The sequence below is a fragment of the Jaculus jaculus genome, chromosome 15 (genome assembly GCF_020740685.1).
Source record: "Jaculus jaculus isolate mJacJac1 chromosome 15, mJacJac1.mat.Y.cur, whole genome shotgun sequence".
NCBI lineage: Eukaryota > Metazoa > Chordata > Mammalia > Rodentia > Dipodidae > Jaculus > Jaculus jaculus.
This window is the reverse complement of record NC_059116.1, coordinates 21,104,136-21,123,733: the sequence shown is the minus strand read 5'-3', so window position 1 is coordinate 21,123,733 and position 19,598 is coordinate 21,104,136. Positions and strand designations below refer to the sequence as shown.

Sequence of the window (19,598 nt, the reverse complement as noted above, 5' to 3'; positions counted from 1 at the left end):
GCCCATTCTCTCTCTCTGCCTCTTTCTCTCTCTGTCACTCTCAAATAAATAAAAATGAATGTATGAGTGAATAAAATACATTTTCCCCTGCTAATCTGTAATTATTTTTCAAAGGAAAGGAAAAGAAGGTTTGTTTGGCATGAAAAGAGACTTGTGAAGTTCTGGGTAAACAAGCGATTCAGGGACCTACTTGAAAGGCCATACCAACTAACCTGCAAGGAAAAGTCATCTACACCTCTCCTTACTGTAATGTCTAAATAATTTTTCAGTAGTTCCCTTGGAAGGAGACACTTTGTGTACCAAGCATGTGAGTTCTTCTCCAGAGAGAATGCCTCCTTTTACTTTTGGTGACTTTTTTCAGTTTGTAAATTTTCAGACCTTCTTCTACCACCGTCATTAATAATCTCTCTCCCTGCACCACAAAAAAAAAAAAAGGGCAACTTTTTTTTCTCCAAACTTTGCATGTCAAACACAGACAGCAAATGTTTCCAGCTGCACACAGTTGCTCACTATAAACTCATAAATCCACCCATGGTTTTTATAGGCTGAACCATGTATCTCTTGTCCCTCCATCATTCCAACATAGACACCTATTTTTTTTAATATTTTTATCTTTGTTTTTATTTATTTATTTGAGAGCAAAAGACAGAGAGAGAAAGAGGAGAGGCAGATAGAGAGAGAGAATGGGCGGGCCAGGGCCTCCAGCCACTGCAAACGAACTCCAGACGCGTGTGCCCCCTTGTGCATCTGGCTAACGTGGGGTCCTGGGGAACTGAGCCTTGAACCGGGGTCCTCAGGCTTCACAGGCAAGGGCTTAACCGCTAAGCCATCTCTCCAGCCCTAAACACCTATTATTATACCAGGCCACAATCCAAAAATAACAAAGGTGAACCCATTGAAAACAATCAATGAAGCCAATTCAACCGAGTGACCCCTGGTACAGAGCTGGGCCAGGAAAATTCTAGCGGGGAAGCTCAGGACATCCAAGGTGATTCACCCCTCTTTGCCTTTCGGCTATCGATGTCACCAAGGGATTCCAGAGCCATGTGGGTTCTGGGGAGGATGGTGGTGGATGTTTGATGGTGCCAGCGATTGAACTCAGGGCCTTGGATGTGCTAGGATGCGAGGCAAGTAGTTCCATGCATGACTGTATTAAAAACAGTAGTTCCTTGCCCAGGCTCAAGAATATTAAAATCTAGCACATAAAAGCCCATCGCTAGAGGTGAAACATACAGGCAATATACTATTACGGCAACAACCATCAATTAAGAATTCTTTGGTAACAACCAAATGAATAACCAGATATTGCAACAACTCAAGTATTACTGAGCAAAGTGCATTTCTACAGTATTCAATGTTGCTATTCAGTTTCTAACTTAAAACAGCCTGTGATAGACAGGCAGAAAAGAAGGTCCTCACAATAGACTGCCTCTGCTTGAGACCTCAGGATGTAATTATTGCATGCTGCTGAGATACTATCCTTGAGCCTGGGCAAGTGCACAAGTCATTTGAAAAGAAACATGGTTTACTTGCACAAAACTGACCAGGTTTTTTGTTTTTTGTTTTTTTTTGTTTGTTTGTTTGTTTTTGTTTTACGAGGTAGGGTCTCACTGTAGCCCAGGCTGACCTGGAATTCACTATGGAGTCTCAGGGTGGCCTCGAACTCACGGCAATCCTCCCACCGCTGCCTCCCGAGTACTGGATTAAAGGCGTGCGCCACCACGCCTGGCAAAACTGACCAGTTTTGAGGGATCATTAATGCCCTTGAAGTGGGTTTTGTGGGTGTGAAACAAATGGTGAGAATTTCAATTGGTCCCTCTTATTATTAGTATTGAAATTAAAAGTCTACTTAATTTATCAAGGCATGTTTATACCATGATTTTATATACTTGTATCTATCAATAAACATTCTGATACTTGAAAGAAAAAAAAAAAGATAGCAGTTTCCAGGAAATAGGTTAAAAAAAAAAAGGTATCGTGGCATATATTCTATGGATAGGAAATAAAATATTAATAGAGAGGGTCAGGCGTGGTGCATGGCCATAACCCTACCATTTGGGACACTGAAGGAGGGTCACAAGCTGGAGGACAGCCTAGGCTATACAATGAGACTCTAACTTACATCCATTAACCGACTAGCGGGTACCTCATGTCTCAGAAAAGGAACTCTGTCAAATCGTAACCATAGTGACATCTCAATTAGCTCTGCAGACCGAGGCCAAGAAATACTGACCCATAAAGACTGATTAAAGCTTGAAAATGCTCACTTAATTAACTCTTCAGCGTCTCCCCTCATCGAAGCTTTTGTCACAGGAACAAATTAGTGGCCAAAGCACCAGATTTAAAACTCTCTCTTTCAGACACCTGCCCAGAACTTTGGGAATGGGGTTAACAGCTTTGATGTGCGGAAAGACTAAGGAAAAATGGAAGACCTGGTTGAGACTAAAATGTAATAACAAATCAGTGAGCAATGCCTGTACCATGACAATACAGTACCACGCTGCAGAGCAGGAGATCACACATTTTTCTCTGTGCCGTAATCCTGGGCTGAACTTGAAAAAAAAAAAAGACAACATTATGCTGTAAACAGCCCTGACCTTACATAGCGAATGCTTCTGAATAACTATGTATGAATAACTTTGGAAACCAGCCCACCCAGTAATGATGTGCTACAACAATGGCCCCTCTGTTCTGAGAATAATTAACCCCTGGTTCATCTGTAGGCCAAATTCAAGTTGGGTTTATTCCATTTGCACAAATAAGACATACCTAAAATTAGACCCTAACTAAACCCTCTAGGGTATCCAGTCTGTTCTTGCAGGAAAAAAAATAATAAAAATAAAAAACGAATATTATGGTCGTGTTTAGAGATAAATCACACCTTCTTGACCCCTGAAGAATCAGGCTTGTAGTTGCTGCACCACAATGCACGGAGAGTGTGAACAGTCCCAAATCTCATCAGAATGACAATGCAACCTCGTGTGTTTCCAATTCAGCACTTCAAAGCCCACGTCCATCTGGAATCTCTCTCATTCTCACCACAGCCCTGACAGGTAGATGTATCTACGTTGTATCTACCTTGCTTAAAAGACGACAGGTTTCTTGTCATGCAAATAATGAGAGGACAGAGTTTGCAGGCTGTCTCACATGTTCAGTTTTCTTTTTAATTATTTTAATGCATTTATTGAGAGAAAGATAGAGAGAGAGAGAATGGACATGCCAGGGCCTCTAGCCACTGCAAACAACTCCAGACGCATATGCTATTTTGTACATCTGGCTTATGTGGGACCCGGAGAATCAAACCTGGGTCCTTAGGCTTTGTAGCCAAGCACCTTAACCGCTAAGCCATCTCTCCAGCCCCAGACATTTTTCTACCTATCAACCTACTGCATGGAAGGGACTGGGCCTCATAAAGTCACACCTGAGAAATGGGTTCTTGGGTTCTACCAGATAACTTTTCTTTTTTAATCTTTTAAAGAACTGAGTCCAGAGTCCTGGCCACTGTACAATTGGCCAAGTCTTCCAGTGGGAACAGACTGAGTGTCCTGCCCACCTCATGGCTCCTAAACCACGGGTGTACTTTTCAAGTACCGTAAATCAAGTGGCCACCTCAATCTGTTGTGAGGGCCTATCTTAAACAACACCAGCCTGGCCGAATAAGAACTAGAACTTTCCAACCAGCTCCAAACAGTTCACTAAAGTAATCTATCTGGGTCATACTTCCTATATCTGTGGACTTAAAGGCAAATTCCATCTCAAAGGTTGTTTCATCTGAAAAATTTTGCACTAGCCCTGTGCTAAGTAGCATTGTTTTTGCTTAGAACAGAACTCAAGGATTACCAATATCAGAGCTGGGGGCATGGCTCAGCAGGTAAGGTGCTTGCTATGCGATCACAGGGACCTGAGTCGAAGCCTCCACCACCCATGCATATAATGCTTGGGTACCAGAGGGTGCACCTGTAATCCCAGCGTGGGGGAGGCAGAGACAGGGGAGTCCCTTAAGGCTCACTGGCTAGTCAGACTGAATTAGTGAGCTCTAGGTTCACCAAGAAAGGCTGTCTTAAAGAAAGAACTGGGCAGTGATAGGGGCAAACATTGCTGAGCACCAGCTTCTAGAACCACACACGCACACTTACCCACACACGGGCATATCTACACACATACGTACACACGTGTGCCAAAAAAAAATTACCAACATCAGTATCATCTCTTTTTCATTTTTGTATTTAGAGATAGTCTTACAGCCCAGGTTGGCTCAAACTCACAGTATACCTAAGGATGACTTTGATTCTCCCGCCTCCATCTTCCAAGTCCTTGGACGCAGATACACCTGTGGCTCAAGCGCGTCTCTTTTACAGCTCACCTCGGGAATTCCCATTTGCATTTCAACTTTTTCTCCTTCTTCCCCCTCCCCCCCAATTTGTATCATTTTTTTCCTGCCCATTTACACTCCCCCAACGTATGTAAATGTTTATCATATTTTCTCTGACTCACCAGTTGATGGTTTCCTTGTGTAATTGACTCCATAAACTAAAATCCCTTTGGCAACATGCTATTTTTTTAAAATTTTTCCATAAAAATCCCCACCCATCTCACTAAAAATAGAGTCATGATATTTATTGGAAGTTTTCTCTCAATGTCCTATCCCTCCCTGCCTTTTTTGGCTGTTGTTGATGTTGTTGTCTGTTTGTTTAAGCATTCTAGTTTGAGATAGGGACTCACTGGACTGCATAGCCTGGCCTTGAACTTGAGAGCCTTCTGCCTCAGCCTCAAGAGTAGCAAAGATTACAGGCTTGCACCAGAAGATCTGGTTATGGCCTCCCCTTTATGTATTTTTGTATGTTTTTGGTGTGTGTGTGTGTACACAGTATGTGCTGATGCATGCACCCCATGTGCACGCCGTGGAGACCAGAGGAAAACTTAATGCATCCTCTAGTGCTTTTTGCCTATTTTCCTGAGATAAGAGCATCTTCCTGAACCTGGATCTCCATGTTTTTTGGTTAAACAGGCCAACCAAGGAGTCTGTTTGAATAGATGGCCCCCAATATATTCAAGATTTTATTCAAGCATTTAATTTAGATCTGCAGCCACCTGGCTGGAGGAGGTGTCACTGTGGGTGGATCCTGGGGTCCAGTCCTAAGTTGTGGGGTAGATCTGGAATTCCAGTCTAAAGAGATGCAGAGTGCTTAAGCTCTGCATGGAGACCCGCAGTGTGCTTGCTTGCTGCTGGTGGCTTACGGCTTCTCTCTGCTTGGACCTGTGGAAGCAGCTCAGCTTCTTCTGCCATCATGGAACTTTCCCTGGATCTGTAAGCTTCAATAAATATCCCTTCTTCCATAACTGTGCCTGGATTGGAGGTTCATCTCAGCGACCTGAAGCTACAGAGCCCAGTGACCATCCTCTTTCCCCTGCCCTTAGCACTTGGGTTACAAGCATGCACAGTCATGCCCAGCTTTAAAAAAAACAAATTTTTAAAATTTTATTTTTATTTATTGAAAGAGTCAGAGAGAGACAGAGACAGAGACAGAAAGGGACAATGAGCATGCCAGGGCCTCTAGCCACTGCAAATGAACTCTAGACGCATGTGCCACCTTTACATCTGGTTTACATGGGTACTGGAAAATTGAACTGAGGTCCTTTGGCTTTATTTATTTATTTATTTATTTATTTATTTATTTATTTATTTATTTGAGAGTGACAGACACAGAGAGAAGGACAGACAGAGGAAGAGAGAGAGAATGGGCACGCCAGGGCTTCCAGCCTCTGCAAACAAACTCCAGACACGTGCGCCCCCTTGTGCATCTGGCTAACGTGGGGCCTGGGGAACCGAGCCTCGAACCGGGGTCCTTAGGCTTCACAGGCAAGCGTTTAACCGCTAAGCCATCTCTCCAGCCCCCTTTGGCTTTTTAGGCAAGCACCTTAACCACTAAGCTATCTCCCCAGCCCCTATTTTTTTTTTTTATTTATTCATTTATTTGAGAGAGAGAGGAAGAAGGAGAAAGAAAAAGGCAGGCAGACAGAGAGAGAGAGAATGGGCATGCCAGGGCCTGTAGTCACTGTAAACAAACTCTGGAGGTACACACCACCTTGTGCATCTGGCTTACATGGGTCCTGGGAAATCAAACCTATGTCCTTAGGCTTTTGCAGGCAAGCACCTAAACCACTAAGCCATCTCTCCAGCCCCATGCCCAGCTTTTTATGTGGTTACTTGGAGTTGAACTCAGGTCCTCAAGTTTGCAGAGCAAGCACTTTACCCCCCCCCAACACCCCAGCCATCTCTCCAGCCCCTATTTTTTAAAATTCACTTAACTTATTTACTTATTGGCCTTTTGAGACAAGGTGTTATGTAGTCCAGTCTGGCCTCAAACTCCCTATATAGCTTAGGATGACCTTGAATGCATGTTTCTACTTCCTAAATGCTGGGATTACATGCCTGAACCACCACACCCAACTACGTTCTCCTTCTTAAAGAAATATTTTCTCTTGGTTTTTCATAGGCATACTGATTTTGAAAATATATAAGCATCTTCGGCTGGAGAGATGGCTTAGCAGTTAAGGCACGTTCCTGTGAAGCCTAAGGACCCAGGTTCAATTCCCCAGTAGTCACGAAAACCATATACACAAGGTGGCGCATTTGTCTGGAGTTCATTTGCAGTGGCTAGAGGCCCTGGCGCGCCCATTCATTCATTCTCTCTCTCCGCCTCCCTTCCTCCCTCTCATAAATAAATACGAAAATATATAAGCCTCTTGTGGTGGCTTGAATGAAATGACCCCCATAAGCTCATGTGTTTTGAATATTTGGTCCCCCAGCTGGTACCAATTTGGGAAAGTTGTGGAACCTTTGGGTGGCGGAGCCTTGCCGAAGGAGCTGTGTCCCTGGGGGTGGTTGGGGTCTTATAACCCAGCCCACCCGTGCCAGAGCTAGCGCTTTCCTGCTGCTCCCTCTCAGCTGAGGTGACAAGAGGTTGATGACACCTAGCTGTCAGTTCCACCACGATGAAACCTCATAAGCTGCTTTCTGGTCAGATGTTTTCCCAGCAATGAGAAGAAGGTAACTGCTACACATCTTGGCATTTATTTTCCCTTGTTTTGAGAAGTCCGCTCTTCCTCTTTATGCCTTGCCTTCTTTTTAAAAAAAAAAAAAAAAACAAAAAAAAACCTTTTTTTGTTTACTTATTTGAGAACCACAGAGGTAGGGAGAGATAGGGAGGGGGGAGAGAGAGAGAGAGAGGGAGAGAGAGAGAGAATGGGCGCCCCAGAGCTTCCAGCCTCTGTAAACAAACTCCAGATGCATGCGCCCCCTTGTGCATCTGGCTAACGTGGGTCCTGGAGAATTGAGCCTCAAACCGGGGTCCTTAGGCTTCACAGGCAAGCGCTTAACCGCCAAGCCATCTCTCCAACCCTTGTTTTTTTTTTTCATGCTTGCCTTTTGATGTTCTCCAGTGTATGTGTTTGTTTTCTTCTGCACTTCTTGGTGTCCCCTTTAACTCTGGTGGCCCCTCTAGCGACACCCCAAGGGTAAATAACAACAATACAGAGTGCCAATCTGGAAACATGTGCGTGTGCGACAAAGTCAGTGAGAAGGGATAAAGGAATGGCCTGGGCCACTTTGTCAGGGCGTGACTGGAGAAACCAGGGAGCTGCTGTCACAGCATTCCCACATCCAAGCCCAGTTCCTTTTCCCAGAAAGGAATGGACAAGTGTGTTTCCAGATGGAAAAATGCTAAAACAATGGTGGGGCCAGAGCAGCTGGGGGTTGTTAACTTTAATCAAGGTCCAGCCAGAGGTTTTTAAGCCACAGGAAGCAGATTCATTGTCTTTTATTCTCATTCTCAAGTAGTACCTCATCCTCTCATTTTCTTTATATTTTTTCCCTAGTAATTGCTTTTAATTTACTCAATCAAGAAATTTAAGTGATTTGGCACTACTTAACCATTTCCAATTTAAAAAAAATTATTTATGAAAGAAAGCTTGGGCCATGCTTGGGGCTCTTGCTACTGCAAATGAACTCCAGGCGCATGCGTCACTTTGTCCATCTCACTTTATATAGTGTTGCAGTCAGGTTCGCGTTGCTGGTAGAAATCACCTAACCAAGAACAGCTTGTGGGAAAAGAAAGGTTTATTTTGGCTTACAGGCTCAAAGGGAAGTTCCATGATGACAAGGGAAAACGATGGCATGAGCAGAGGGTGGACATCACCCCCTGGCCAACATAAGGTGGACCATAGCAACAGGAGTGTGTGCCAAACATTGGCAAGGGAAGAGCCTTGCGTGGTGGTGCATGCCTTTAATCCCAGCACTCAGGAGGCAGAGGTAGGAGGATCGCCATGAGTTCGAGGCCACCCTGAGACTACAGAGTTAATTCCAGGTCAGCCTGGGCTAGAGTGAGACCCTACCTCGAAAATAAACAAAACAAAACAAACACTGGCAAGGGGAAACTGGCTATAATTCCCAGAAGCCCGCCCCCAACAATACACGCCCTCCAGGAGGCGTTAATTCCCAAATCTCCATCAGCTGGGAACCTAGCATTCAGAACACCCAAGTTTATGGGTGACACCTGAATCAAACCACCATACATGGGTACTGGGGAATCAAACCCAAGTTGGCAGGCTTTGCAGGCAACTGCCTTTAACCACTGGTTTAACATCTGGTTTACATGGGTACTGGAAAATTGAACTGAGGTCCTTTGGCTTTATTTATTTATTTATTTATTTATTTATTTATTTATTTATTTATTTTTATCTCCTCAGTTGCACACATGCATTTGTGTGTGTGTGCATGCGCGTGCATACATGTGTATTTTTTCTATGTATCTGAGAAGTGAGTGTGGGTGTGCCAGGGCCTCTTGCCACTGCAAATGAACTCCAGGTGTATGTGTCACTTTGTGGATCTGGCTTTTCATAGGTAGTGGGGGATAGAACCCGGGCTTGCAGGCTTTATAAACAAGCATCTTTAGCCACCCAGCCACCTCCTTGGCCCTATTTCCGATGTCTTGATTTCTACTTTATAACCGTACTTTTTAAAATAATGAGATAAAGAGAGACCTACATTATTCAGCCGCACAGTGTTTCTCCACTTAATTGGAAAACTCAACTGTTTCAGTTCATCCTCTCATTTTTCTCCTCTCTTCTCATCCCTCTTTCCTGCCCTCTCACATTTCCTCTGACCAAGGCACAAATAATAATAATAATAATAATAATAATAATAATAATAATAATAAAATAACCTGATACCTCAGTTCGCTTGAGCTGACTGTGAAGTGTCAGAGCTGAGCAACATCCCACCGCCCAGCCTAAGACGCAAGATCAACGCCAAGAGGACCATGTGTACCAGCCGAGGAGGCGGGCAGGGAAGTGTTAGTTCACACAAAGGGCTATCGCAGGTGGCCACAAATTTCTCCTCTAACAGACTCCCAGAAGTCTGAGACAGGCTTGAGCTAGCTGAAATAAGGGTGAAGCACAGGCTTGAAGCTCTGAATACGAATCTGCCTCCTTGCCTCTTGCAGCTTCTAGTAGCCAACAGAACCTCTTCCTCACCTTCAGACCGCATCACCCCAATCTCTGCTCCCATCCTCATGGCATACCCGTCTCTCTGGTGTCAAATCTCCCTGCATGGTGGGTACCCCACGATTATCCACCCATCTCGAACTGTTAGACTCGACGCATCTGCAAAATGTCCTTTGTGCCATATAAGTAACTTTGGGGTTTCAGGGACCCAAAAGTCACTTGTTAGTATCTGGAGGCCATCAGACAGCTTTCCACGGTACACTGGGCTGCTAAGGTCTTCCTCTCCCTCCCGCTCACTCACTAATACTAACTTAGGAGCGCGAGGCCTGCGGGACAAGGACACCCACGTAGAGAAATCCCACGTGCGCTGCTCCTGCCTCGTGGCAGATTTACTTTTCTCCCCACCACGTGGCCAGCAGACCCGCAACTGTCCCATGGCTTCCCCGTGGTGGGACGCAGCCCCCGTTGTTGAGAAGCTCAGCGTCCAATCCAAATTGGAAGCTCAGGGCAGCAAAAGTTCATGTGTGTCGAGGGCTCACCAATGGCCCTGCTCCCTTGGCACAATCAATAAGGATTCACCACCGCGACGCAGGCTGGGCGAGGAGAAGGAGCTCGGTCAGCACTCACCAAACCTCTTGTAACCGAAGGACTGCACCTCCTCCTCCTCTGCGAAGTCGTCTGCGGGAGGAGAAAAGGCAGGGTTAGCTCTGGCCAGAGGCATGGCCTGACCTCACCTGCCTCTACCGTCCCCTCATCCACAGTGCCCATCCCGGTGGCTTTCCCTCTGCACTAGCCATTGCCACTGCCCAGAACGCTCTTCCTTCCTGTCCCCAGCTACCTCCAGTCCTGATCTGGGCTAAACCGAGACTCCCTCGGGATGCCTCTCTCTGGACCGCCCAGCCATCACTCTCCGATAGCAGCCTCATTTCTTTTCTTTCTTTATTTTGGTTTATTTTTATTTATTTATTTGAGAGCGACAGACAGAGAGAGAAAGACAGATAGAGGGAGAGAGAGAATGGGTGCGCCAGGGCTTCCAGCCTCTGCAAACGAACTCCAGACGCCTGCGCCCCCTTGTGCATCTGGCTAACGTGGGTCCTGGGGAATCGAGCCTCGAACCAGGGTCCTTAGGCTTCACAGGCAAGCGCTTAACCGCTAAGCCATCTCTCCAGCCCGCAGCCTCATTTCTTTATGTGTGTGAGGAGTGCCTATGTGTGTGGCTACTGCTGTCAGCATGCTTCCTGTGCAAGGGAACGTTTTCCATCTCCAGTGACATGAATGAACACCCAAGTTTTAGAATATGTTTGTCATGGAGCAAGCGCTCACCAAGATGCTACCTAACGATTAATCAACTAGTATGTAAAAAGCCACTTATCTATTTAATAAAAACTGTAACCCAGGCATGGTGATGCCCATCTGTAATCCCAGCATTCTGGAGGCAGAAGCTGGAAGACTGACCCAAATTGGAGGCTCCACACATCTACACAGTGAGCAACAGGCTAGTCAGGGCTATACAGTGAGAACCCCCCCATCTCAAAATATATATATGAGGGGCTGGAGAGATGGCTTAGTGGTTAAGGCACTTGCCTGGGAAGCCTAAAGACCCAGGTTTAATTTCCCAGTACCCATGTAAGCCAGATGCACAAGGTGGAGCATGCGTCTGGAGTTTACTTGCAATGGCTTGAGATCCGGGCGTGCTATTCTCTCTCTCTCTCTACCTGCCTCTTTCACTAATAACTAAAAATAAGCTATTTTTATATACACACATATATATGATTATGCCTTCTAAATACTTATGTTTACACCCATAGTTCTGATCTCAGTCTGATCTCAGTTTTAAACATAGATATTTTATTTTATTTTTTTTGCAGCGGGCAGTGATTGATGGGGTGACTCAAAACTTGCCAAAGTGCTGAGAATAAACAATAGTTGAATGCTCAGCCTTACACGGGACATCTAGATCGCCCCTCTGTGGCTCAAGGAACACTGCCAAAGAGAGGGCAGAAAGAGTTTAAGAGCCAGAGGATGGAGAGAAGGAGTGCAGAGGAACGCTTTCTTCCAGACATAACATGGCCTTTATTTATTGATTTATTGATTTTGAGGTAGGGCCTCGTTCTAGCCCAGGCTGACCTGGAATCCACGATGTAGTCTCAGAGTGGCCTCAAACTCATGGCGATCCTTCTATATTTGTCTCCCCCCAGTGCTGGGATTAAAGGCGTGCGCCACCACGCCCGGCTAACATGGCCTTGACTGGCCTTCTTACGCTCAGCAGATTCGATTTCCAGCACATGACCTGTACATGACTGGGCAGGCCAGCATTTCATCATTGAGGGGCAACACCTGACCCCTTACTGAGGATTTATAGACAATTAATGTTTGCTGGTGGGTGGAGGGGAGACAATTCCTTCAGCGATGTGGCGTACCTCTCAGCCAGGTGCCCGGGCTCCAGAAAGTAATCCTCAACCTGTGCTCAGGTAAACAACCCTCACTGAACTCAATGGATCACAAAATAAATAAATAATAAAAACATTAAAGTAGAAGAAAGACAGGAAGAGGGAGCTCAGCATAAGTGGAAAAGGAGCAAGAGAGGGTAGCAGGGCATGAATAAGACCAAAGCACTTTGTGTGCATGTATGACGATGTCATACAGAAACCCATGATTGTACAGTATCAATCTATACTAATAACTTTATTTTATTCATTTACTAGTTACAAGAAGAGAGAGAGAGAATAGTCATGCCAGGGTCTCCAGCTGCTGCAAACGGACACCATATGTGTGTGCCACTTTGGACACCTGGCTTTATGTGGTTGCTTTTATGTGGGAATCGAACCCAGGTCATTAGGCTTTGCAGGCAAAGTGCCTTAACCACTGAGCAATCTCTCCAGCCCAATACTAATAATTTTCAAAACAATAAAACAAAGTTGTCCCTCAGTATCCTGAAGTCACACTGAAGTCATTCGCATACAGTGGTGGCATAACCGCACATGACCTACACATATCTTTCCGTACCCTTTACGTCACCTTTAGATGACATATCGTGTGCATTACAGTGTAAACAGTTGTCATAACGGATTATCTCAGGAATAAATGAGAAGAGAAAAGTATATGTTCATAACAGTCACGGCTTTTTTGTTTTTCTTCTAATGCTTGAATCTGCTGTTGGTTGGATCCAAGGATGCGGAATGTGGGACTGTGAGGGGCTCACTGCACATGCTCATGGAGTAGCCAGGTGGGTTAGACGTGATGCCACCCAGCCCGAAGCTTGCCGCGGCCACAGGGCCAGCTCTGCACCCGAATCCCACCCGCCCGGGCAGGAAATGTCACTTGCGACTTCACCCTGAACACAGAAGACCAGGGCTGTGTTCCTCCCCAGCTGTTCCCAGTCACACACTTCTGTCCTCTCCCCCAGCTTCTTTTCAGCAGGAGAACATTAGTCTGTTTGTTTGTTTATTTGTTTGTTTCTCTTCTTTTCCCTCTCAGATCTTTTTTTCCCACGTAGCATTTAGCACGACTCCTTTCTCCTGAAATTTCCCTGGGAACTTCGAGAGCTCATATTTTTGTCATTAAGGAGGTCCAGCTCTGCCCCTGCTTCCTTCTCCAGATGAACATGCTGAAAGCCATCAGGGCATCAGGGGACCTAACAGAAGATCCTCCCCTGTTAGAATCCAGGAAGCTCTACTGCTTCTTGTAACTCTCATCCCCAAAGGGTTAGCCACTCTTTAAAAAAATAAAAATGTTATTTTTATTTGTTTATTTAGAAAGAGGGAGAGAGAATGGGCACTCCAGGGCCTCCAGCCACTGTAAACGACCTCTAGACATGTGTGCCCCCTTGTGCAGCTGGCTAACATGGATCCTGGGGAATCGAACCTGGGTCCTGCAGCTTTGCAGGCAAAATGCTTAACCATCAAGCCATCCCTCCAGCCCAGGTAAGCCATTCTTGTAACATTCTTGTACTGCCTATCTCTCGTGCCATTCAGAGAGTACATGAGGGTACTGTAAAATATTCCAGAAACTTCTGCCTGGGGTCATCATGAAAGGTTTCCTAAAGAAGTGTCTTAAATTAGGGCTGGGGGATAGCTCAGTGGTTAAAGGCACTTGCTTACAAAGCCTGTCAATTCTCTAGTACTCATGTAAAGCTATGCATCTGGAGTTCATTGGCAATGGCAAGAGGTCCTGGCATTCATATTCTCTCTCCCTTCCTCCCTCCCTCCCTCCCCCCTCACCTTGCAAGTAAATAATTTTAAATATAATTATTTTTAATATTTTACTTATTTATTTGAGAGAGAAAGAGAGGCAGGTAGAAAGTGACATATGTGTCACTTGTGCATTGGACTTTACGTGGTTACCAGAGAATTGAACCTGGGTGTTTCGGCTTTGCCAGCAAGCACCTTAACCACTGAGCCATTTCTCCAGTCCAAGAATTATCTTAAATCAGTCTTTTTCCACATCTTTACTTCAGGGGACTAAGGTTAGAAAATGAAACATTCCAGATCATTTTCATAGACATTCGCTCAACAACAACAACAAACCGTGTCAAGCTGTTTTACTCAATGTTTGCAAATGTTGCCTGAAGAACCCTCCTTTCCAACTCTTCCAAGCTGAGAGCTGATCGTGAGAGCAGACATGTGAAGTGACCAACGCATCAAGGAAGGTTTGCCGGTCACAGTGGCACATGCCTGTAGTCACAGCTCTTGAGAAATGAGAGATGCAGGGGGCACTCTCCAAGTTCAAGGTCAGCCTGGTCTACACAATGAGTTTCAAGCCAGCCAAGCTGCATAGGAGACCCTGTCTCCTGGTCTTAGAGGTTCTAGTTCATGGATGACTGGCCCTGTGTGGCCCACCACGTCAGGGCAGGTGCTGGAGAGATGGCTTAGTGGTTAAGGCGCTTGCCTGTGAAGTCTAAAGACCCAGGTTCAACTCCCCAGAACCCACATAAGCCAGATACAGATAGTGGCGGATGCGTCTGGAGTTCATTTGCAGTGGCTCCCACTCTCTCTCCTCTCTCTCTCTCATAAATAAATAAAAGTAAAATATATTTTTTAAAAAGCTGTCCTACAATGCACAGCCCACAATCCCCACACAGGGTAACCTGTGACCCCAGTGAGGAGGGCCCCCTCAGAAAAGGGGCAGGGATGAGGGAAAGGATGGTACCAACACATGTTGTTTCCATACTAAGTATGTCCACAACTAATAAGAAATTTTTTTTTAATTATAAAGCTGATGGGCTTTGTGGTTGCAAGGACAACCTAATGAGGGTAGGAAGGTCTTAGGAAAGAGAATGAATGGTCAACATTCACAGAGGCAGGACATTCTAGAAGGCAAAAGTCTAGCATGGGACCCCAAACCTCTGTCAGGTTTAAATGAGGCTCAATTGGACCTACTGGCACAGGCCCGTAATCACATCTACTCAGGAGGCTGAGATAGGAGCGTCCCAAGTTCAAAGCCTGCCTCATCTACACAATGAGTTCCAGCCTGGGTGATTTCATGAGACCCTGTCACAAAACAAAAAGGAGAAAAGAAGATTGAGGCTATAGCTCAGAGGGAGAACGCTTGCTTAGCATTCACAAGGCCTTGAATCCAATCCCCTGCACTGTCAGTAGCTGCATGGACCTTACACGCAACATTATCTTCTGTGGGCAAGGCTTTTTCCTCCCGCTGTGGAGCCCAGCTCCACGTGTCTCAGACTGTCTTTAAGCGTGAGGCTTGCGAAGGAGAGCCTGCAGACAAGGCTATTCCTCGGAGACTTGTCTCCTTAGCAACTTGCCACTTTACAAAATCTGTCTCTACAGTCAATGTCACAAAAAAAAGCGGGGGGGGGGGGATTGGAGAAATGGCTTAGCACTTAAGGCACTTGCCTGCAAAGCCAAAGGACCTCAGGTCCAATTCCGCAGGACCCACGTAAGACAGATGCAGAAGGACCTGGTGTGTGTCTGGGGTTCATTTGCAGTGGCTGGAGGTGCTGGTGTGCTCATTCTCTCCCTCTCTCTCTCTCTCTCTCTCTCTCTCTCTCCCTCTCCCTCTGCTTCTTTCTCTCTTTCAAATAAATAAATAATTTTTTTTTTGAAAGCCACAAAAAGGTTACACTCGGTCACAGGTATGACGTGATTAGGATTTAAGGTCTCTGCAGCAGCTATAACCAGACCCCTGCTTCTGACAGCAGCTCACCTTTGGGGAAGAAGCAAGCTTAATATATTAAATAACAGAAAGTGCATGAGATTTATATCTGCCCGCCACACTTCTTGTTGCATCCACAGCTGGATTCTGCCATTTTCATTTTAATACCTATGGGCTGCTCTGTGTTTTGCTTGCCCATTTTGAAAGGTGTTACTTTAAAAAAAATATTTTACTTATTTGAGAGGAAGGGGGCAGGTAGCGAAAAAGAGAATGGGGGCACCAGGGTCTCCAGCCACTGCAAACAAACTCCAGATGCATGAGCCACCTTGTGCATCTGGTTTACGTGGGTCCTGTGGCTTTGCAGGCAAGGGCCTTCACCACTAAACCATCTCTCCACCCCCTCCTTAAAAAAAAAAAAAACTGGGCTGGAGGGATGGCTTAGCGGTGAAGGTGCTTGCCTGCAAAGCCAAAGGACCCAGGTTCAATTCCCCAGGACCCATGTAAACAAGATGTACAAGGTGGCCCATGCATCTGAAGTTTGTGTAGAGTGACTAGAGGCCCTGGAGTGTCCATTCTCTCTCTCTCTCTCTCTCTCTCTCGCGCTCTCTCTCTTTCTCTGTCAAATAAATAAATAAATAAAAATAAAACATTAAAAAAAAAACTTACCCAAGCCCCATCAGCTAGAGATTTTTTTTTCTTTCTTTCCTTTTGTCATGCTGGGAATTGAACTCAGGACCATGACCATACTGGACAAGAATGTGACCACTGAGGGCTGGAGAGATGGCTTAGTGGTTAAGCGCTTGCCTGTGAAGCCTAAGGTCCCCAGTTTGAGGCTTGAGTCCCCAGGACCCACGTTAGCCAGATGCACAAGGGGGTACACGCGTCTGGAGTTCGTTTGCAGGGGCTGGAGGCCCTGGCGCGCCCATTCCCTCTCTCTCTCTCTCTGCCTCTTTCTCTCTCTGTCTGTTGCTCTCAAATAAATAAAAATAAACAAAAAAAATTTTTAAAGAATGTGACCACTGAGCTACATCCCCAGCAGACTTTTGTGAATGAGAACACTGACCACAATTCTGTTGCTGGTTGGTTTTTCTTGTTTGGTTTTTCATTTTTAACCTAATAACATATTTTTTATTTTATACAAGGTTAAATTCTAGATCCCCTCAGGGCCCTCCCTTTTCCTTGAGGGTCCCCCTTGGTGGGGTTATTGGTGTTCACTGTGGGGTCATGAAGGCTTTCCTCAATGTGGGGTGCTGTGCCTCAAGATATTTGTACTCCTTCTGCAGCCCTAACAATCTTCCTGCCCCCTTCTTCTGCAAGGGGACTGTTGAGCAGTCTGATTTAGTGTTGAGTTTTCTGTGACTTCTGGGTTGCTGTCTTGATTGGCCACATTGTCTGTTGTTCTCTTTCTGATGCTGGTTGTCAAGTTAGCAGTGAGTGCTGTATTCATGTTTCTGTTTCCTCTACAGTATTTCCTGGGCCCCAGTTGTTTGGATTTTTTTTTTTTTTTTTTGAGACAGTTTTTTACGTTGTAGCTAAGGCTGTCCACAAACTCACAGAAATGCCCCTGCCTCAGCCTTCTGTGTACAGAGATTAAAGATTTATCTACCACACACAGCTCTGATTCATTCTTTGAGCCTTTGAGCAATGTCAGAAGTATAGCTGGGTCAGGCAATACCTAACTGTCCTATCCAGTCTGTGGAGCAAGTTTTGGGATAACTGACATAGACTCTCCCTCTCCTCTCCTACGCTCTGCTTATGTCCCACTGCAGACAAACTGCTTCATTTTTCAATTCGGGTGAGATCTCACCCAATTTGAGAAGCCAGCTGAAACCAGGGCTCTTGTCACACTGTACGCACAGCAATGAGCTTATTGATGACACATGATGGGTACTCTACAGTTGTTGTTGACAAGCCAATTACAGTCATCTCTCTCCTCCTCTTCCTATTGTTTCCTTTTTCTTTCTTTCTTTTTTCCTTCCTTCTTTTGGTTTGTTTTTTTCAAAGTAGGGTCTCACTCTAGTCCAGGCCGACTTATAATTCACTATGTAGTCCCAGGGTGGCCTTGAACTCACAGCTATTACAGGATTAAAGGCATGTGCCACCACACCTATTCCCCCCTCCCCTCTATCCCTCTCTCTCCCAGTAGCTCATTTATTACTTAAAGAAAGAGAATGAGTGTCTTTTTAAATACCCACTATTACAGTTTGGAAGCAAAATGCCCCTACGGGCTCATGGGTTTAATCAGTTGGTCCCTAGCTGGTGGCACTGTCTTGGGAAGTTACAGAGTTCTTGGGAACTGAAATCTAGCTGGAGGAAGTGGTTCACAGGGAAGGGGTCAGGTCTTAAGGGTGAGAGCCCACTTTGGCTGCAGCCTGAGATCCCTCTGCTTTCTAACCACCAGTGACGCAGCCTCAGAGGCCAGCACTATAGACCGAAGCCAGGCCCACTGCAATGCCTTGTTGCTCTGGTGACAATGGACTGCATTCCCTCAAACTGTGAGCAGAAATAAATCCTTCTGCCCTTAAGTTGCTTCTTGTTGAGTATATGTCTGGTCACATTAAGACGAAAGTAACTGGGCTGGAGAGATGGCTTAGCAGTTAAGGCGCTTGCCTGCAAAACCTAAGGAGCCGGGTTCGATTCCCCAGTAACTCACGTAAGCCAGGTGGTGCATGTGTCAGCATGGAGCTGGTACCTGCTGAATGCCATGTTCTGAATATTTGCTATGCTTGTTTCACAGATGGGTAAACTGAGGCTTGGAGACGTTCTATTGTTTATTTTTTTTTTATTTCTTATTTATTTGAGAGCGACGGACAGAGAGAGAAAGAGGCAGAGAGAGAGAGAGAATGGACATGACTTCAGATGTGTGCGCCCCCTTGTGCATCTGGCTAACGTGGGTCCTGGGGAGTGAATCGGGATCCTTAGGCTTCACAAGCAAGTGCTTAATCGCTAAGCCATCTCTCCGGCCCAGTTCTACTGTTTTGATACAAGGTCTCACATGTCGCCCAGCTTGTGAATACTCAGAGCCAACACTAAAACCCATGCCTGTGAGACTCAGAAGTTCCACACCATGATGGCAACTGACCCACAGGCCCAAGAAGCAACCTGTGCTAGCCGCGGGGAAAGCTGGGAAGCAATGGACTGCACAATTCTGAAGAGGCCTGAGGAAGTCACAGACAGCAGGGAGGTAAGGCTCCCAAAGGAAGACCGGGTGAACAGGTTCAGTACTTGGCTATAGCCAGATGTGGTCACTCACACCTGTAATCCCAGGACATGTGAGATGCAGGAAGTTCAATGCCAAGTGCCAGGCCAGTATGGGTCTATATAGTGAGTTCTAGGTCAGCCTGAACTATATAGCATGCTTAAAGTCAGCTTGCACAACATGAGATTTTTTTTTTTTTTTTGAGAAAAGAAGTAGTTGGCTATCATCAAAAAGATAAGAGTGAGGTGTACAGCTCAGTGGTAGATTACATGCTTAGTATGTGAAATGCCTTAGGTCGATTCCTGGCATCAAAAACAAGCATAAAGCTGGGCATGGTGATGCACACCTTTAATCCCAGCACTTGGGAGGCAGAGGTAGGAGGATCGCCATGAGTTCAAGGCCACCCTGAGACTACATAATGAATTCCACGTCAGCCTGAGCTAGAGTGAGACCCTACCTTGAAAAACCAAAAAAAAAATAAAAAAGAAAAAGAAAAAGAAAAAGAAAGTTAAATGTTGCTGGGTGTGGTGGTACACACCTTTAACCCCAGCACTTGGGGAGACAGAGGTAGGAGGTTCACCATGAGTTCGAGGCCACCCTGAGACTACATAGTGAATTCCAGGTCAGACTGAGCTACAGTGAGACCCTTTCTCGGGGGGGGGGGGGGGGAGTTAAATGTAGGGTCATAGTATGATCCAGCTACTCCATTCCCAGATATATAGCCAAGAGAAATAAAAATATATATATACATTAAAAACCTTGTACATGAATGTTTATAATAGCA

General features: G+C 45.5%; 1 protein-coding gene across 2 annotated transcripts in view; it reads right to left on the bottom strand.

Annotated features, from left to right (window-relative positions):
* Colec12 (collectin subfamily member 12) overlaps positions 1-19,598 on the bottom strand; it is a 235,018-nt gene that overhangs the window by 194,032 nt on the left and 21,388 nt on the right. Inside the window, exon 2 of one of the 2 annotated variants that reach the window (XM_045134708.1) lies at positions 10,132-10,182. The exons of the other annotated variant lie outside the window; for it this stretch is intronic. Coding sequence (XP_044990643.1) covers positions 10,132-10,182 — 51 coding nt within the window. The remainder of the gene's footprint in view (positions 1-10,131; positions 10,183-19,598) is intronic. 2 annotated transcript variants of the gene reach the window in all.